General features: G+C 34.5%; 1 protein-coding gene across 7 annotated transcripts in view; it reads right to left on the reverse strand.

The window, feature by feature from the left end:
- Nucleotides 1–22,271, reverse strand: part of KIAA0825 (KIAA0825 ortholog) — a 457,524-nt gene that overhangs the window by 303,607 nt on the left and 131,646 nt on the right. For 5 of the 7 annotated variants that reach the window (XM_064376145.1, XM_064376144.1, XM_012477515.3 and 2 more), the window contains 3 exons: nt 21,109–21,299; nt 18,601–18,783; nt 9,684–9,794 (listed from right to left, as the gene is read on the reverse strand). In XM_064376145.1, coding sequence (XP_064232215.1) covers nt 9,684–9,794; nt 18,601–18,783; nt 21,109–21,299 — 485 coding nt within the window. Of the gene's footprint in view, nt 1–3,860; nt 6,733–9,683; nt 9,795–18,600; nt 18,784–21,108; nt 21,300–22,271 lie in introns of those variants that run through there. The other 2 variants (XM_064376147.1, XM_064376146.1) reach the window with 2 other exon arrangements.

The raw sequence follows: 22,271 nt of genomic DNA on the forward strand, positions 1-22,271 counted from the left end.
TATGTGCCACATTTTCTTTATCCAGTCTATCATTGATGGGCATCTGGGTTGGTTCCAAGACTTTGCTATTGTGAATATTGCTGCAATAAACATACGTGTGCATGTGTCTTTATAGTAAAATGATTTATAATCCTTTGGGTATATACCCAGTAATGGGATTGCTGGGTCAGATGGTATTTCTTGTTCCAGATCCTTGAGGAATTGCCACACAGTTGTCCACAATTGTTGAACTAATTTACACTTCCACCAACAGTGTAAAAGCATTCCTATTTCTCCACATCCTCTCCAGCATCTGTGGTTTCCTGACTTTTTAATGATTGCCATTCTAACTGATGTGAAATGGTATCTCATTGTGGTTTTGATTTGCATTTCTCTAATGACCAGTGATGATGAGCTTTTCTTCGTATGTTTGTGGGCTGCATAAATGACTTCTTTTGAAAAGTGTATGTTCATATCCTTCACTCACTTTTTGATGGAGTTGTTTTTTTCTTGTAAATTTGTTTAAGTTCTTTGTAGATTTCGGATATTAGTCCTTTGTCAGATGGATAGATTGTAAACATTTTATCCCATTTTGTAGTTTGCCTCTTCACTCCGATGATAGTTTTTTTTGCTGTGCAGAAGCTGTTTTGTTTAATTAGATCCCATTTGTCAATTTTGTTTTTTGTTTGCCATTGCTTTTGGTGTTTTAGTCATGAAGTCTTTGCCCATGCCTATGTCCTGAATGGTATTGCCTAGGTTTTCTCCTAGGGTTTTTGTGGTTTTAGGTCTTACATTTAAGTCTTTAATCCATCTTGAGTTAGTTTTTGTATAACGTGTAAGGAAAGGGTCTAGTTTCAGTTTTCTGCATATGGCTAGCCAGTTTTCCCAACACCATTTATTAAATAGGGAATCCTTTCCTCATTGCTTGTTTTTGTCAGGCTTGTCAAAGATCAGATGGTTGTAGATGTGTGGAGTTATTTATGAGGCCTCTGTTCTGTTCCATTGGTCTATATCTCTGTTTTGGTACCAGAGCATGCTGTTTTGGTTACTGTAGCCTTGCAGTATATTTTGAAGTCAGGTAGCATGATGACTCCAGCTTTGTTCTTTTTGCTTAGGATTAGTCTTGGCTATATGGGCTTTTTTTTAGTTTCATATGAAATTTAAAGTAGTTTTTTTCTAGTTCTGGGGAGAAAGTCAATGGTAGCTTGATGGGGATAGCATTAAATCTACAGATTACTTTGGGCAGTATGGCCATTTTCACAATATTGATTCTTCCTATCCATGAGCATAGAATGTTTTTCCATTTGTTTGTGTCCTCTCTTATTTCCTTGAGCAGTGGTTTGTAGTTCTGCTTGAAAATTTCCTTCACATCCCTTGTCAGTTGTATTCCTAGGTATTTTATTCTTTGTAGCAATTGTGAATGGGAGTTCACTCATGATTTGGCTCTCTGTTTGTCTATTATTGGTGTATAGGAATGCTCGTGATTTTTGCACACTGATTTTGTATCCTGAGACTTTGCTGAAGTTGCTTATCAGCTTAAGGAGATTTTGGGCTGAGATGATGAGGATTTCTAAATATACAATCATGTCATCTGCAAATAAAGACAATTTGACTTCCTCTCTTCCTATTTGAATACCTTTATTTCTTTCTCTTGTCTGATTGCCCCCCCTAGAACTCCCAATACTATGTTAAACAGGAGTGGTGAGAGAGGGCATCCTTGTCTTGTGCCAGTTTTCAAAGGGAGTGCTTCCAGCTTTGCCCATTCAGTATGTTATTGACTGCTAGTTTGTCATAAATAGCTCTTACTATTTTGAGATATGTTCCATCAATACCTAGTTTTTTGAGAGTTTTTAGCATGAAGGGGCGCTGAATTTTATCGAAGGCCTTTTCTGCATCTATTGAGATAATCATGTGGCTTTTGTCACTGGTTCTGTTTATGTGATGGATTACGTTTATTGATTTGCATATGTTGAACCAGCCTTGCATCCCAGGGATAAAGCTGACTTGATTGTTGTGAATAAGCTTTTTAATGAGCTGCTGGATTCTGTTTGCCAGTATTTTATTTAGGATTTGATGAACATCAATGTTCATCAGGGATATTGGCCTGAAATTTTCTTTTTTTGGTTGTGTTTCTGAGGTATGAAAAAGAACTCCTGCAGCTAGCTCAGTGTCTGCCCAAATGGCCATCAGTTTTATGCTTGAAACCCAGGGCTGTGGTGGTGTAGGTACCTGAGGGAATCTCCTGGTCTGCAGATCATGAAGACCATGGGAAAAGCGTAGTATCTGGGCCAGAGTGTACCGTTCCTTATAGCACAGTCCCTCACAGTTTCCCTTTGCTAGCAAATGGAGTTCTCCAACCCTTGGCATTTCCCAGGTAAGGCAATGCCACACCCTGCTTCAACTTTTCCTCTGTGGGTAGCACCCACTGTCTAAGCAATCCCAATGAGATGAGCTGGGTCCCTCAGTTAGAAATGCAGAAATCACTTGCCTTCTGTGTTGATCTCGCTGGGAGCTACAGACCATAGCTGTTCCTATTCAGCCATCTTGCCAGCCACACCCCTTGATTTTTTTAAGAACTTTGTCCACTAATGTGGATTGACATTTTTAAAGAATCATATTTTTTTCAAGGTTGATTGTATCTACATTACCTGGTGTACAACTAATATTAGATTCCAGCCATCAGTTTTGGGCTCTCTCCAATCAATACTACCCTAGCACCTGAATTACTAAGACATTTGACAACACTGAATCACTCAGCCATTCTTTTGAGAAACACAAGTTATCTTCCTGGAGCCATTGACTTATTATCGGTCCCTGTCTATCAGATAATGAACTATTATGGGGAGTTCAGGAAAAGTCTCCCCTAGCATCACATTCCTGACCCAGCGAGAAAGTGGTTCAATATTGCTTCCACTTTATCATACTTGAAGTAAGTCCCTTCACATGTTTAGATAACTGATCAAACTTGCCACTTTCTGAAATATACAGCTGTTTACTAACAGCAGTTATGAAGGATGGTTTAGTATTTATGTGATGAATGCCACTGAGGCACTTGAGCTCATGGAGTCATCATGACCCTACCATGACAGTATCTCAGAAGTGAAGGGAAGAAGATGTTTTAAGATGGGGGAAGTAGACCATAGGATTGCATGCTGTCTTCTAGAAGATCAATAAGACAATAAGATTGTATTGTGTTTATGTCTCAACATCCTTCCCAAAATATAAACTGTTTCATATAAGGGGAAACCCAACTGAAGCACCCATAGGCTAACTTTCCAAAACCACAAAACTAGACAAGTACACAATCCAATGTGAAAACCTATAGCTGTTTCCTATTATCACATTGCTGGCTTCATCTCCATATTCTTAATTATGTAATATATTAAGCCATGATAGAAAAGACGTAAACCTTAATATATCTAGGTCTATATAGTAAATACCTAGTTCAGTTGACATTTTCACTTTTTTTTAATAATTGTTTCGTAGACACTGACTTCCCTCTGAAAATTGTTTCAAAGATATAGCTGCTTGTCCATCCATACTCTGGAACAGCCATTTAAGACCTCTGCTGTTTAAAAGCTCTAGTTACTTCTCCCCTGGCTGTTGGTGCTATGTCAATGCTTGGCACCTCATCAGAGCACAGGCTTTCTAAGCTCTTTTCCTCAGCACTGCAGAGCAGTTTGTCAGCAGCAGTTGAGAGACCAAAAACTCGTTTTGTCCTCCTCCCTAGATGTTCTCTCCTAAGGATACTAGTAGCTACCTCCTCATTAAGACTATGCTTCCCATGCCTGGGCCTTAGCACACAGATCAAATGTTCCTACCATTTAATATAGCACTTATGCAATACAATTCTTTAATATAGCACTTAGGGGACACAATACTAGTTTGAATTTTTTTATTCATTCATTCATCCAACTAATATTTATTGTTTAACTTGTATATGCTAAACCATGAACACATAACAGTAAGCAAAAAGCAGAAATTCCTTATTCTTATAGAATTTAGTGGAGGATACATATGTAGTTTAAGTGATCACACAAATAAAGATAAAATGACAATTATAAAAACTCAATGAAAGAGAAGCAAAAATGCTATTAGAAGATATGGTAAAAAGGAAGTGAACTAGTCTTGCTAGTTCATCTCAGTTGCTAAAAGTCTTCTCTGAAGAAGTCACATTTGGGCTGAGAGATGAAGATAAGCTGGCATTACCTATGTGAAGGAGAAAGATATTTTAGTGAAAGGGCAAAGCATGTGCAAAAATCCTGTGGCAGAAAGGAACATGGCACAGAAAGAACATGTAAATGGGTTAATGTGTGGAAAGTAGAGTTCACAGAGTAGTGGGTATCAGAAGAGGGTTGAGAAGTGGGTAAGAGTCACATCTATGTAGATATTATAGGCTATGCTAGTTTTTTATACATATTTAAGGATAAAAGTGAATTCATGGAAGGTAAGCCATAAGTATGCCATGATAAAATTTGAGTTTTGAAAACAGATTTGGCATTGAGAAAACTCTTGCTGTGGTTGGAGAATATTAGAAATGGAAGTCAACATGTACATAGGAAAAATGCTAGTGGTCACTGCAGTAGTTAAGAGACAGATGATGGTAGTTTGGACTAAGGTGAAACTGGTACCATGGATAGTAGATATTAGAAGTTAAAATGAATGAGACTTAGTAATGGGTTGGGTATGTAAGAGAGAAAAAGGTTAAGACAGATACCATAGTGTGCTTTCACAGAAATGTTCAAGAAAGAATGCTATCCTAGTTAATTATAATATGTTGCATTATAATGCCTTTTATCATTTTCTAAACTTTCCTCTTCATTTGGTTTAAAAGAATATTTTCAGGTCTTCCTTAGCTAAGTAGGTCATAACTGTACACTGAGTCCAAGAAGTATAATCAGTGTGAGTAAACAGTCCATTTGTTTTAACTGCTCATTTTCTTTTACAGTGTCAACATGATGCTTTGATTTATGGCCATCCATTTTGAGCTGTGTATATTTCTTTCCACTGGGCTTTTTGTTTCTACTCTGCTTCTATTCAATGTAATCCTGTTTTGGATTTATATACATATATTTTCCTCCCTAAACATATTAAGTTATCTTTGGTTTCATTATTTTCATATTACATGTTATATGTCTTAATATCATGAAGGAACTTAGTAATTTATTCATCTATTTGCTTACTTATTTGTACCTGCAGATTGTTTCAGAAAGAATTTAAGCCAGCTTTTAGCAATATTATATAAACTAAGATAATTAAAAGTGGATAGAAGGAAAAAAACAAAAATGATTCATTTGTAATCATGAAAAGTGAGATTACAAATAGAGTGAAAAATGTAGGAACAGCAGTATGGACCATAACATTTATCTATAAGCTTACCAGAGAAAACAGTAAAATGGATAAAAATACATTTTTTCATATTCTCCTAGAACCCTGGGAATAGAGTTTAGTTTATTTTAGGGAAAATTAATATATTTTCAAAGGAGTAAGTAAAATGTACTGTATTCATTGTCCCTAGCAGTGGTATAGGCTAACATTGTGAGTTGATTAGAAAGGATAATCAGTTTCATACTAGACTAAACTAAGACATGTGGAAAATATATTAATCTCATGGTTAAGTTCCTTCATGATATTAACTACTTCAGTCACCTCTCCTCTCAGCCTCCCTCTTTACCAAAAGATAAGCCTAATATATATTTCATTTGTCATCATCCAACCCCTGTATTTTCTTGAACAGTTCATTTTAGTTGCTAAAGTGAAGAATGGAATTTTGAAGGATAATTTGGGGGTGAAAGACTCATATAGACAGCTGATACAGGTGAGGGAAATGAATGGAAAGGTGAGATTTTTAAGCTCACATAATGGTGGTCTAGGAATCCCCATTGTAATGTCTGGTAAATGAAAATAAATAACTTTAGTTATTTTAAAACTGCTTTTATTGCTGCCCTGGGTTCCTCTGATTGTACAGTGCTCTGAGCACATTGGATTACAAATCACAGGGAATATGTCTTTCTAAGCAGATTATATGGACTTAGTTGAAAACATGACTCTTAATGGGCAGGGGTGATAACGGGAGAGTCCTCCTACTATACCTTGTATGGAGATTTTAGAAAGGAGAGAACCAAAGGTATTCCAAGAAAGGAAACCGCATAAATAAAGGGCTGAAACTGAAAATAAGCAACAAATTAAATATTAAAAACATGAAATAACTAAGTCTTAAAGACACAAGAGGAGACTGACTTAACTGGAGCAGAGAAAACTCTCCAGGAAATAAGCCAGAAAACTCTCCAGCAAGTAAGTCTCCTCCAGCAACTCTCCAGGAGAGACAGTGTGGGTGAAGCAGAAGCTACTATCGATTTCTGAGAGAGAGAGAGAGAGACATAATGAAAACAGCATTTTAAACTTAAAGCTAGAGATGCAGAACTGGAAATCATCTGTATAGAGGTTACAGGTTAAGCAATGTGAATAAAAGAGAAATCAAAGAAAATAGATTTTCTTTCTGCTTTTAAAAAATGTATTCATAATTAATAAAATTAAATTATACTCATTATAAAAATTTGGAAAATATAGACAACTATACAGATGAAAATTAAAATTGCTTGCAATCCTACCACCCAGAGATAAAAACTATAAACCCACTGCTATACATCCTTTCAATATTTATTTTTCTACTTTTTTATGCTCTAAATATGGTAGTATAGCATAGTTCAACACTTACCAATGATGTCCTATTTTCCAATAATTGTTAATTCCCTGTAAAACAAGAGTTGTCTCACCCCGCAAGTTTGGGGAATCTGCATACTTGATGCCTTTTTTGGAGATTGTCTTAGTTCATTTTGTGCTGCCATGATGCAATAACACAGACTGGGTAATTTACAAAGAAGAAAGACTTATTTTTCACAGTTCTGGAGGCTGGGAAGTACAAGATCAAGGCACCAGCATCTGGTGAGGCCATCTTGCTGCAACCTCACATGGCAGAAGAAGAGCAAGAGGAAATGAACCCACTCCTGTAAGCCTTTTTTATAGTTATATTAATCCATTTAAGAGGGCAAAACCCACATGACTTAAATAACTTCCATTAGACCCCACCACTCAACACAGTTGCATTGGGATTTTATTTCCAACACATGAATTTTGGAGGACTCATTCAGACTATAGCAGAGCTAAACAGTATATACTAGCACATCAGAGGCCCTACAAAATTAAATCACAAAAAAGACTTTACATAATTAGTAACTAACAATCTTATTTGTGCAGGAGAATGATTTTTCATGTACACCTGTTAACATCACCCTGAACTGCTCTTCCCTTTGAAAAGTGGAGATGTGGTTGTCAAGAGCTTAAGCTTTAGAATGGAACAGGCCTGGGTTCAGCCTGGCTTCCAATTTTGTTCTCTCCAGAATGTTGCCACCTACACAGCACTTTGCTCTCCATAAAAGAAGCACCCAAGTACTTACCTCACAGAACTAGTGTGAGGTTTTAAAAAGATAATGTATGTAAAGCACTTAGTACTGTGTCTGGTACACACTTATCACTCTAAAAACTGGGTTGGCTTTGGTAATTTCATAATTACTAACCTGAATTTTCCTCCTGTCTACCACAATTATTTCCCTGTGTCATTTTTTCAAAACCAGTCCTTTAATCACTCCACGGTAGTCTGTGCCACTATCCCATAACTGAATTGTCTAATGCTATAATGTAGAACATTTATTTCCTTTTTTTTCTTTTATAAATAATGCTCTGATTGATATCTTCATATATAAAACTTTGTCAGCCTGATTAATTGCTTAGACTTGACTCCTAGAAATAGAATTGTCAGATAAAAGGGCAAAAATATTTTTAAGTTTTTAATACCTATTACTAAACTGCCCTTATGAAGCCTTGCATAAAATTGTATTTCCACTATGAGCTGAATAGTCATTCCCATGTTCTAGTCTTTGTGTTAGGATAATAGTGGAGATTGGTTGCTAAACAGAAGCAGAAAGAAAAGAAATGTACATTTTTGCTTTCTGTAGCTATAGAAAAGAGAAAGAAGTTAAATATAAGAATTAGTGTTTGAAAGATAAGCCCATTTTCATGCTGACTTCCAGGACTCTAGCTGGGTTGATCTGAGCAAGCTTGGAAGTGGAAGTCTTGCAGAGCTATGTCTAAAAGGGAGTAACTCCAGTGGTTCCAGATGTAAGATAAAAGTGGGCAGTAAAATAGGTTAAAGCAAATGTGATAATAACATAGAGAACAGACATATTTATAAATTTAGGAACTCATCAAATGACACAGCTTGTTTGCTTGATTCACTGTAAGAGATCCAGTCATTTGTTATTTTTGCAACAATGAATATTAGGGAGTTGGCTATTTATGTTTATTACATTAATTCCTACTGAAATAAAATGTATTTATGTGCAAGATGGCAAGACATATTTACACACAAGATGACAGAGCATTGAGATTATTCAATTTCTAGGACTAAATCATAAGGAATTAATCAGAAACATAGACAAAGTTTTATATGTAAATGAAATAATAACAACACATTAAGTAGGGCGCGGTGGCTCATGCCTGTAATCCCAGCACTTTGGGAAGCCGAGACGGGCAGATCACCTGAGGTCAGGAGTTGGAGACCAGCCTGACCAACATGGAGAAACCCAGTCTCTACTAAAAATACAAAATTAGCCAGGCGTGATGGCGCAAACCTGTAATCCCAGCTAACTCAGGAAGCTGAGGCAGAAGAATTGCTTGAACCCGGGAGGCAGAGGCTGCGGTGAGCTGAGATCTTGCCTTTGCACTCCAGCCTGGGCAACCGTAGCAAAACTCCATCTCAAAACAAAACAAAACAAAACAAAACAACAACCAAAAATAAAAATACATTGAGGTCCTTAAAGATGGAGTCTTTGTCACATTAATTTTGGATTTTTCATCACCCATATGGAAATAGGCACACATTAGGCAAACTTTGTGTCTAGGGAAACTTTTGTATATGAGGTTTTCACACCCTCTATCTATAGGTGACAATCTTGTTTTTCAAGAGAGAGATATAGTCAGCTTATATGGTGAAATAGCTGATAGTGTATTTCCAAAATGAATCAAGAATATATGGGGATTAACAATATCTCCTTTAGCTATACATGATATTTTTATTCTCAGATACCAAGGAGAGGTACTTTCCAATGATATATTTAGCAAGAAATCAAAGTGTCATTTCACATAATGCCACAAAATGCCATCAGATTACTCCGGAAGCACATTTCATACTTTAAATGATTTTTCTTGTTTTTAAGTGCTGTTAATTAAATAATAACAGTGAAAGATACTACTCATAATTTAAAAAGTTACTTCTCGCTCAACTTCTACCTAAGGCTCTGAGTTAGTTATATGTCTATGTTTGATAATTAGCTTGAGACAACCGTCAAATCTCCAGTCACACAGATCAAGAAAGGCAAGTTTTAAAATAGAACTAAATTCCAAAAATTTACAGTTTTCCATTATGTTACAAAAGTTATAAGCTAGTAGAATAATTATGAGGCCCATGCCTTGGATTCTTGAGCTAAGAAAAGAGAAAAAATACTCTTTACTTACCTGTCAGTTGTGAAAAGTTGTAAGTTCTTTTTGTAAGATGTAAGTTCATTTACATCCACAGATAAAAATTTCTATTAAATTTGAAAAGGAATCATAGAATCATAGATAGTATAGCATTTAGAGGCTCTCACCTGAGTAAAGAAGGGTAGAAATGTGATATGCAAGAAACCCAATATAGTGGTTGTTTAAAAAATGACTTTAAGGAATCTGAAGCAGACTCATCCAGGCCATGCTGAAAAGTCCTAAAGAAATACAAATAATTAGTGTAGAATATACAGGAAACATTAACTATGACCATTGAAATAACTTTTGATTTTTACTTAGGATTCAGTTAATGATTTTTACACAAAATGGTATTGTGCAAGAATGGACAATGCCCCCACTTCATCTGCTTGGGATTTATGTTAATAGGTGACTCAGGAGCTAGGTGGGCAAGTCAGCACAGCCATGAAAAACCACAAGTTGAAACTTAGAATTTTTAGGAACCTCTGTAAAACAATCCTTACACTTGAGGAAGGTGTAACAATACCATTATAATTTAATTTTTAAAAATCTCATGTTATACAATTTGTCATGATAAAAGGATAAATAATAGTACAATGAATACAACCTATGTTTCCCATGAGTAGTATTTTTATATCCCATTGCTATCTTCTTCAACATGGATCCAATAAATGCCAATATTTTGTCGTATTTGCTTCATTAATGTAAAAAATTTTTTGCATGGTGGTACCTCTTTTTAACCTTTAAAGTGATTTATAAGTACTCAATAATTAATTAGAATTTATAATTAATTTTGTATGCTCCTAAGGGTCTAGAAAGGGCTTATAATTTCAAAATTAAAACAATTTAACCAGAATATCTGATCTACAACAATCAACAATTACTGTAACATTTTTCTAGGTTGGCTCAAATTCAAGTCTAAATCTTGACACAATAGAAAAGGATTTGTCACATAAAATCTTTAGCAGATAACTTGGCTAGTAAAAAATTTATAACAACAGGAGATTATATTTTCCTATATAGAATTAAGAGTAATGACTGGGGACATTTTAGAAATGGAGTTTTTGAGATGGTATCATTTCTGTTTATATATAGTACAGAAGCAATAGCATCTTTTGATATGCAGAATAGAATTCCATTTTGAAATTCCACCCTTATCTTTTCACTCCACATCTTGCTACTTATATCCTCATGTTTTCCAAATTTGACCTTTCTATCCCCCTGGTTGTCTTGCTAAATAGAACATCTTCTAGTTAAATAGACTTGGACCTTTTTTAGACTTTTAACATATCATCTCTTCTTTAAAAGACTTTTTTTTCTTACTAAATCTCAGATCAAAACAAACATTCCTTAAATAGGCTTCAAAGTCAGGCTGTAATATTTCCATTCCACGTATTCCACTGCGTGAGCTAGAGAAGTAAGCAGAAGCCAGACCAGGTTCAAAGATACATTTTTCTAAGGAATTTGGACTTAGTACCAGCAATAAAGAATCACTGAAGAGTTTATAGTATGGGATTACCACCAGCAGTTTTGTATCCTAGAAAAATCACTTCAGCAGTAGTAAGGAGAGCAGACTGGAAAGAGTCAGACAGGAAGGAGGGAGATAATGAAGATGATACTGTAGTAGACAGGTCAGAGAGGATAAGATGCTGAATCAAGGTAAGAGACAGGAGATAGAAAGTAGGAGACAAATATAAAACATGTTAAATTAATGGAACAAACAATATTCATCTCCTAATGACATGGGTTTGGTGATGGTATAAGTGGGAAGATAGAAGGAGAAAATTAAGGAAAAGAAAGAAGCTTAGGATACACTGCAAGTATTTTACTTAGTTTTAGATATGTTAAGGGGGCTACAGACATCTGAAGTACATCCAAGGCATCCAATAGGAATTTGGATTTACTGATACAGTGCATACAAGAGCTGTCTGGTTTGAAGATAACAATGTGGAAGTCATCACATAATGGTATAGCCATAAGAATGGATGAACTCACCTCCCCACCAAAAAAAGAAGTTAGAGAAGCCAAGAGAAGAGAAAATGACTGAATCCATTGGAGTTAGCAATTGGATGTGTATGGATGACTCTGCCCATGTTGTTAGTTTAGCATGCTGAGGGTAGAAGTCCAATTGCAATGCACCGAGTGAGTGGTAGGTATAAAAGAAGACAATGAATGAAAACTGTTTTAGAAGGAAAACACAATAGTAATGGAGGAACATTTTTTAATACAGGAAATGTTTGGGGGAAGGAGCCACAAGACAAGATAGAAAGAATATTTAAAACGCCATGAGTAAGAGGTAAATGCAATCAAGAGGACAGGTACAAAGATTTCCTTTAATTGGGAAAAGAGACATATTGATCAGACAGTAATCAAAGGATGTAGAGGTGAGTGGGGAGAAAAATTACTATTAGGAACAGAGATGAGAAGTTAGAGTGCATTCATGATGGTGTGGATTTTCTTGGAGAAATACAGGGGCAAGGCCATCTGCTAACAAACAAACGGGACAAGATCAGGGGCTTGATTAAAGTGGAGAAGGATGAAAAAGATTGGACAAAGAGTGGGATTGTCAAAGGGTATAAAAGGAGAGGTGAGTGATATTCTCTAAAAATGTACCAGAGTCTGGATAGAGCCCAAGAAAGTGAGGGTATGAGGAGGACCACGCAACTGCAAGAGAGCAAGGAAAAGGAGGGTGCCAGTACAATGTGTCAGGAGATGCAGCAAGCAGCCTGGAGAGAAAGGCAGTCTCAAAGGAAGAGAAGGACTCAGAGAGAAGGATGGGACAAGACATAGAACGCTTGATGAGACAGCAGGGGGAACTAGAGAATGTGGACAAAGATACTAAATATCTTTGTAGCCTTTCACATAGCCTATGCCTACTTTCCCTTCCACTTTAATCCCTTTGCATAAAATCCCCATTTGTCTGGTTATCTGAGGGCCACCTCATTTCTCTAAGAATGAATACTTCACTGTCATGTTCAGGTAGCTCCATTGATTGCTCTACCTCCAAAGCTTCTCTACTAAGTCTTCTCTCACTACCCTGTCTAAAATATATCCCCTTTTACAACCTCATCCCCTCTCTATGCCCTAATTTTGGTCTGTTTCTTTATAGGATTTAACTCTGCCTCCAATTCCTTTCCATTACTTTTTTATCTGCTCCATACCCCAAGGGTAAGGTCATCAAAGGTTATATAGAAGTGGTGTATGGGCACATGCAGGAACCGAAGCCAGAGAGCCTGGGCTTATATCCTGAATGTGCTTTTATTAACAGCAATGCTAGTGGCAATATATTTACCCTCAGTTTTCTCATTTGTAAAATGGGGATTAAAATAGTAAATCACCTCACAGGGTCAATGTGAAGATTAAGTGGAATAATGTATTTAAAGGATTTAGCAAAATGCCTTGTACACGGTAAGTGCTCTATATAAATAAGATATCATTATAATAACAACAGTTAGAAATTGTTCCTTAAAAAGTCTATGGCCACTTCAAAATGGACATGAAATTCCTGATAGTCTAAATGGTTGCCTAGCTACAGTTTTATCCTCACAACTAGACAAAATAATGGAGGATCTAATAATAATAGCATGGTGATTTAGTACCCAAATTTCTTAGACGACAAACCACTGGCAATATGGTATTTATCTGAGCATTTCTGCCAGTACCTAAACTGTTTTACCACACTGACAGTCTCTCAGTCATATTGGTTACAGTAAGGTTATTTGGCTATAAGAGATATTATGGCAGATGTTTATGGTCTCAAAGGGAGTGAGATCTGTATGAGCATTTAATTCCACAGCAAGATCCCAAATTAGTTTCATTATTCTAGAGAGTATAACAGGGTGAAAATTGGCCCACAAGCCTCAATGGGAGAATGAAATTATGAGCTAGCTATTAGATAACCTCTAATGATGTTTTGGTATACCGTTAAAAGAGAGGATGCTCTAAATAATTCATAGTGGAGAGTAAAATACAATTGTATGAGCCATAGAATTATATTTTCCATGAGACATAAAAGAATTTTGATACAGCAAATTTAAATACTTTCTTAAAAATAAATGTCTCTAAGTTTGAAGCAGGATACATTTCTTCACATTCCCAAATGAACACGCTGGAAAGATGACTTTGCTTAAGGAGAAAAGAGTGAATTTTGGAAAATTCCTTGCCTTTGCCCTTCCTCCAACCTCAACTAACCATGCCTCTTCCTAGCATTAGCCTCATACAGCCTCTGTGCTGACCATGCCAGCACTCTGTCCTAGATTCACTCTCTTTGGGTTCTCTGATCTACACCTATGTTGCCGGCATTCATTTTTTTTCCTTTAACAAAACTGATCAGGTCTTTAGGCTTATGTAGCCAGATGCTGAAAGGAGATAAAACCCAATGTACATCAAAAGTGAGAACAGCTGATGAACTAAAAAGAGTTAGCTGGGTTTTATGCTTCTCTTGTGCCATGTTGCTTTTGGCTGTCCTCCCAGGAGAACTGGGTCTCATAATATGATGCTAATGGAATAAACCTCCATGACTGAATTAAGGTAGCCCAAGGATGTAAGTTCTATGTGAGTGGAGGGTCAGGTTAGACTTCTTGAGTCATCTGTGCCTACCATAGTGCCTGGGCCATTGGAGTCATTCAGTAAATAATACCAAGAGAAGACCACAAACTTAGAAGGGGCAGAAATAGTGTGAAACTGAATGACTAAGATAGCACTGGAAAGCTTCAGATAACTGAGGACATGTGAACCTTTCTGATGGCCCTAGAATCACAGACAACTATCTATGAATACCAAATTCAAGATTTTTAAAAGAATTCTAAGTCGCTGCTTCGCTTTCAAAATCCAGCATTATACCGGAGACTGTAAGTTGTTGCCTAAATGTCATTAAATGACATTTAAATGCCTTGAATTTCTCGTGATGAAGATAACTATTTGAGGTTAGCAAATGATAATTTGAGGTTAGAGAATGACTGGTACAATGCTAGGCCCATAGTAGATACATGGTAAATACATGGTAAAAGAAAGAAAGAATGAATAAAAGGTATTACCAGACCTTCCTTAGTTAAAAGGAGGATGAGTTTAAAGGGCCATCTATGAAGAACAATTGTGGGTGGTAGACAGCCAAAGGGCAGGCTCAGAACAGGACATGAGATGGAGAGAGAGAAAGACTGAATCTCAGGGTACACCAGGAGCCAGCCAGTAGAATATTCTAGGAGCAGCCCTTCTCTAAATTTAATGACTGGCTCTTTTTGAGTATTTTAACCTTATTAGGATGACACATAAAGCTGTTGAATTTTGTATTTTTTAAAAATGAGATTTCCCTTTAAAAATAATATTTAGAGGAAGGTGGATAAAGGGAGTCACTGAACTTAAACAAAATGGCTAAGACAAGAAACTTCACTTTCTGGAAAATTTTGCATGCTGCCAGGTATCTTTTTTTAAAAAAAACATTTTAAATATATTTCAATTTCCATTTGTTTTCACAACTTTATTGAGATATATAATTCATATATCAAAAGATTTCCCCATTTAGAGTATACAATTAGATGGTTTATACTATATTCATGGAACTGTAAAACCTTCATAAGTATCTAATTTTAGAATATTTTATTCTCAAATGAAATCCTGTATCCATTAGTAGTCACTCCCCATTCCCTCCTCCCCTCAGCTTCTAGTAATCATTGATCTACTCTGTCTCTATGGATTTGCCTATTCTGGACATTTCTAATAAATAGAATCTAATGATATGTGGGTTCTTGTGTCTGGCTTTTTTCATCTAGCATGTTTTTGAGGTTCATCCCTGTGGCAGCATGAAACAGCACTTTATTCCTCTTTATTGCTGAATAATATTCCACTGTATGAACGTGCTACATTTTATGTATCCATTCACTAGTTGATGGACATTTGGCTGCTTCCACATTGTGTTATTTTGAAAAATGCTACTATACAAATTTTTGTATGGACATAACATTTTGAACACTCCTACACAAATTTTTGTGTGGACGTAATATTTTCATTGTTGGGTCATATGATGATATGCTCAACATTTCACATAAGCATATTCTATGCTTAACATTTTGAGGACCTGCCTATTTTCCAAGGTGTGCCAGCCACTCCTGAGGTAGAAAAGCAAAGGCCTATTTTGTTTTCTGAGAAACAGTGAAATAGTTTCTTTTTTAAAAAAAGGATAAGACCATAACCTCAAAAGGCATAACATTAGTTTGAAACAGAACTATAAACAGAGCATTGGAATTTGGTGATTAAAAAGCCTATGAGTGACAACAAATGGACCCCAAGATGAGGTTGCTATTCTTTGGCTTAGTGATCCACCTTCTGGCGTATTTCTGAAGACTCTAGCCTTTGCATGGTTTGTTGGCAGTTGTATTGAAATCCCACACTTCCATCTTATTAAATGTTGAGATAGCCTACTTTCAGGAAGTTTCTACTATTAGGACTTGATATAATACATCAAAACATTTGGATAAATGAAGATATAGAAATTAGATATAGATATGAAATTTATTATTTAATTCTACCTTTTATTATAGATTTAGGGAGGACAATATTATTTCAATTTAAAATAAAAAATTTCATCAGATGTTCTTAAATTATTTGTGACAGATATTACATCTTGCTTATTGTTATATCCCTTGTCTTTAATCATAGGGGCTAGAGAGGCAACAACAATTGTTGAATTGAAACTGAATTACCTTTATGCAATATTCTAGTAATTAATTTTTAACCTGCTATACAAGAACTAAAACTAAAGTCTATGCACCCAAAATGCAACATATGAAACCACTGTGTGGGGATGTGTATGAACATGTATGTGAATATGCTTCTCAACCTGCAGTTTAACTGCCTTTATGAAATAATTATAAGTGATAAGCACTTCGGAAAATACACGGTGAATATTTTCTGTTTCAGCAGGTTCCTTTCCCTGGAGAACAAAGCTGAAGTACTCCTTTTACAACATTCTAACAGAAATCTATAAAGGCAAGTTAAAAAAGAACACATATTTTTGCAAACAGGTTTCATTTTTCCTGAAAAGACTTTAAAATCATGTATTCCTGTCCAGGGATTTGGTGGTCCTATGCTAAGCTCAGAAAGGAAAACACATTTAGTTTTTCGGTTACAACTACTTGAAATAAAGGCAGTCACCTTCTAAAAGGGCATATTGCATAGAGTGACAAATATCAGGTACAGTTTATAAAAATTCAATACTATTAATATTTGATGGCTACTTTTCACCAATTCCTCAAAGAATGTGATTTAATTTTTTAATGTGAGATTCACAATTTTTTCTAACATGCTAATAGTATGACAGATTCTTATCTTGGATGTACAAAAAAGCTCAATAAGTCAATAGCGTTTTTGCAACACACAAATATATTTTTCTCTAGTTGGCAAAGAACATGCTGTCCTGTAAATTTCCTTTGTCAATACAAAGCAAAGTATATTTCAAAGATTAGATTTATAGTCTAAGAAAACAATCATGACATTTAAACAAACATAAATGGATAAAACTTTTGAAATTTTTTGAACTAAGAAATATTTAAAAAGAATTAAAATATATTTAGGTTTTTGTTCATGCTTCAAAGCAATATAGCTATCTATGTTTTATATTAAGATAAACCAGAGGCAGTGCTTAGCGTAAAATGTTCTGTAATCCTGGTTGAAATTAGCAATTTAAATTTGCTGAATGAGGTTACAGTGCAATATCTAATGCACAAATCATAGAGATTTGAGTACTTGCATAGTTGTTAAAAAATGTATCAAAAAGCCATAGGTTAACAATAATGAATGTATGTTACATTATTATTAAAATATTCAATCTTTGATAATAATTTATTTGTTTTACAAATGCATTGGGGGGCTAAAATTTTTCAATTCATCTGTGACAAAGCATGAAATTCAATATTGCTCACCATGACCAATCCATGAAATTTGTCAACTTTGTTCCTGATTTTCACAGGGCCTTCCTCTTAGATGAAATGACCCATTGAACTGAGAGCATAGCAATTTTTTCATCTATGGTAAATCAGTTTAGTTTCCTAGGATTTATTATAGGCTTCAGAGTTGAGCTTTTTATGATTATGAACCATTATGTACATAATATCAACTGTATGGCAATTTATCTCACTGTTTCTTTCCCTTTCTGAAATAATTCTCCATTTCTAAAAGTAGCTCTCAACTTCGGTTGCTAGAAGGAACACTCTGTAAACAATGGGCTTACTGAAAGTCAGAGTAGGTAAAAATTACATGGAAGCTGAAATCAAAGCAGCTAATTACCTTAGAATAGCTAATACAAATGTCTCAAAATTTATGGAAAATTAAGATTTGTATATTGCTTTTACCAGAATGTTTTGCAAAGAAACTTTACCTGATTTATCCTTAGAAATAGACATATGTAAAATTTTTACTACCCATGAAGATACAATTATGTAGTTAAAAAATGAAAGTGGAGGAGGATATAAACAAAATGATATTAATGTTTTATTTTAAGACTCTTCTCTTCTATAACATTACAGATCTGAATTGAATTAACAAGAAATCAAAAGTAATTTCATGTTTCTAGATTTCTCTAAATCTTATTTGTTGAGCTAAGTAAAATATTTCCACATTTAAAAAATGTAATTATTATTTCTATTTCCATTTGCCATTACTATTTGAGGTACATCTCAAATATAGTTTTCTTTTTCATAGAGTATCAAAAAATCACTGCGATAATTAGGCCATCAATATAATTTGACCATTTAAACAACCCAAATAGTGAAGCTAAAAATGTTCCTGATTGTATCAGAACTTTATCAGCTGAATGGGATTGACTAATAGAGACATAACACATTTTTGGGCACTGAGTTGCATTGAGAATTATGAAACCCCTGTTGGTTGGTGCTAGTTTTAATAAATGGCCTAGTTCACAGTCTCAAAAATGCACTTCAAAAGATTTCTACTTGTAATTTCATGTTATTCAATAAGTGCTAGGAAAATAACTTTGTTAATCACATTATTATATATCATAATAGGTAAAAGGAAAATACACTTGATACTTACTTATATAATTCTGTTAATGGTGAAGTCAAAATGACTAATGTTGTAAACAGATTATTACAATGGGTATGAATTTTAAAAATTGTATTATCTGTATGCTCATGAGGATTCAAAAGTTTTTGTACAGATGTACAAACTGACCATAACATGTTCTCAGTGCATATTAAAATTGTTGTGACATCAAGTCTATTGGAAAGAAAGAAAATAAAATCATGTTAAACAAAATAATGTTTCTGCTTGGTAGGCACTTTCATTCATATCTCGTATAATAAGCATATGTAAGAATAGAAAAATTCAGTTAGACACTGGAGCTTCAGAGTTCAAAACCAAATAGAAAGTATAAAAGACACTCTTTGAGTTTCTAGGTGTTAGGTGACCCACAATACCATTATCTTTAGGGATTGTGATCTCTGTAATAGTGTTTTAGGAGTGCTTTTTAAAAAATGTTTATTTTACATTATTAGGATTCTGTTCAAGAAATTCAAGAGATCCCAGAAATTACACTGAGCAAAAGAGAAGCTAGATGAAAAGAAAAATTTGCTATTATCCATATATATGCATAATAGGTTAAAATTCAAGGGCAAAACAATTCTCCTCACTCATGTGTAAGCTGTCAAAAAAAAGTTACAAGATTGGTAACATGTTCTCCTAGCAAGTGGGAAATGAGAAGAAAAGACAAACAAAGCTCAAATCAAGAAGCCTATAGTTTCAGAAATGTTTAATATTAAATAAATATATGGAAAATATGCTGTATTATTTATCTTACTCACAGAATTATTTCTTTGTTTTTATCTTTCTTGAGTTTTAATAGGGACCCAAAGATCTTTTAAATTATTATTTTGGCATATAACTAAATTGAACAGATCTCAGTTTGTTTCTTCTTTTTTTCTTTTAAATTCAGGGGTGAAGAAACAGAAGAAGAAAAGTTTGAAGCGATAAGAAAAATGTAAGTTTGAGGATCTTTTAAAGTGACACTTTTGCCTCGAATTTATTATATATAATAAATATTATGTTTTAATAATATATGACACATATATAAATCGTGTATATGGCTTGGTTATGTGACATTTGGAGGCTACTGGAATACAAAAATAATCAATAATGGCCTTTAGAAAGGTTTAATTTTAGTTTGTGTATGCTTTTTCTAATTGCTAGATAAATAATTATTAATCCAATATATATGTAGACAAACACACACACACACACACACACACACACACACACAATCTGATTTCCATAATAATGGTGGTTAGGATCAAATAACATTATTTATGTATTTTACTTATAAAAACTAGAAGCAATACTTCTAGCATTGCATGACATTTTTATGCAACCACACAGAAAATAAAAATCAAAAGTCTCCATTGTACAGTTAATTAATTAAATATATAACCCATTTCTGCCTATTTCATGAGCTAACAGTAAAGCTGATTTCACAAATATCTCATAATGACTTGCCATTTCATAATCAAAAGTGATTTATGCTACCTAAGGAAAAGAATGAAGGTATTCTTTGCTTTCAAAAGGAATTTTCCATCTATTCTTCAGAGTTCAACTTTTTTAAAAAGTCTGGTCAGTAATTCAAAACAGCCTGTGCAAAATACCATATTTATGAAACACTGCAGCAGGACCTAAATGCCCTTCAAATAGCAGTATGCTTTATAAGAACATGATCAGGAAATGATTCCTCCTGCCAAAAAAAAAAAAAAAAAAAAAAGCCTAAAAAGCCTCCGATGTCTGTAGGTTTCTTCTAAAATATATCTGAAAAAAGTTTATTCTACCTAAAAAATCTGAATCATATCACACAGAATATTTACAACAAAAACCTTTTCTTCATATACATACAAGACCTTTGTAATCTTGTAAGCACATTCCTATATCCATTGCCTAGATAACTCATATAATTGTACTATAATTCAGTCATTTAATACTCAGTGACTGTTGCTCCTCATTTTCTGTGATTTCATACTTTGTTGAACTGGCTTTTTGTAATAAACAGTGAAAATAAAAGGAAAAAAGTTAGAATATATTAGGAAGAAAAATAATTAGAAAACAGTTTTCTTGATGAAGATAAACTTCTATATTTAAAGACTTAAGAAAAAACAACTAAAATCTCCTGGTTGCCTAGAAGCTCAAAATCAAATTAGTCAAATTGGCTGCTCCATCATGGCATGGATGCTTTGTTATCAATTTCAGGGCCTTAATTTTCTATTTTTATCTTATTAACATTTATAGATCTATGTCCTAGATTATAAGATACCTTGAATCATTCTTTAGAAACAAGTTGGTTCTATAGACAGTTTTAAGGAGTAAAAAGAACAAATTTATTTTGATTCAGGTTTCATATTTTCACTTAAATAACTCAGGAAAATAGAATATGATTTCTTTTCACATGTTAGAAACATGTTAAATATATAAGGAGTATGCCATGAGATTCAGAATTACATTCTGCTTTATACCAACTGATAAAAAGTTTTCTTGAAAAGTAGTGTTTTTCAGAACTTCAATTACCTTAACTGTGGAGTTCTCTTATGGCTGGGGTGAGCCCGAGCATATCTGGAGGCAAGTAGACCCAGAGATTTCTCCAGCACTTCTGCTAGAATCTCCTGGGCTAACTTAGGAGGCAGAATGGTCCAGAGATCATGATGAAGAGCCCAGCAGAAATAATGCCACATCTGGATCGAGAAGGAACATCTTTCACCCTGGCAAAACCACCACACGTTAAACCATAGAATTATGTCTTCCAAAATGTCAATTTGCTTTCTATGAACCTAATTAGTTCAGGCTGAAAGGAAATAGCTAAAGAGTTTGACACACTAGCAGACCAACAAAGGTTTTTGACAAGATGTAAAACATCCTTATTGACAAAGGAACAGATGTTTTATTTAAATTATGAGACTAGATATTCTAGTGCAAATCTAGACCACAAATATTTAACCTAGCATAGCCTTGATTTACCTACTCCTAGCCTATGGTTTAAAATTTATTTTAAACAACTTGCTTTGTAGTTGCTGAAAAAGTCATGCTAGCTTGTTTAAGACAGTGGACTGATTCTTCTAAAATTAAAATCTATTTAAATCATTTCAGTAGGTTTATTTTTCTGAGCCTATTAGCATCACTGACGTAATTTTATAAATGTTTCAGATTTCACATTATAATGAAGTGACAGGAGTAAAAAGAAACTCGGATACTGCATTCTTAGGAACATTCTTGAAAGCAAGGAGGATGGGTAACTATCAAAGATTATTACATTAGGCTATTTTGCCTATGTTATTTAAATAACAATACTAGAAACAGATAACCACAAAAATCTGAGTTTACAAGATTCTTTAAAGCCTAGGCACATATTATCATCATTTCTTAGTATTTTTTATGGCATTTCATACTTTTAGAGTCATATATTCATTCTTTTCCACTCCTGTACAGATCTCTTCTGTGTGCCAAATTTTCTGACTGCAGAGGAAGAGCTAACAATGGCCAAGGCAAAGGGGAACAGGCAGAAAGAAGGTGGCCTCAAGTGATTTACAAGCATTAATCAGGCAAAGCGTCCTCTCAGGAAGGTATGCTAGTAGTTTCACCTCATTTTCTTCAAATCAGATCAAATGATTATTTGAAATAGGAAGATCAGAATGCATTCCTCAAGCATTATCTTGATTATGTTAATATACCAAAAG

Source organism: Aotus nancymaae, unplaced genomic scaffold, assembly GCF_030222135.1.
Source record: "Aotus nancymaae isolate 86718 unplaced genomic scaffold, 86718_ANA_hifiasm-v0.15.2.pri h1tg000014l, whole genome shotgun sequence".
NCBI lineage: Eukaryota > Metazoa > Chordata > Mammalia > Primates > Aotidae > Aotus > Aotus nancymaae.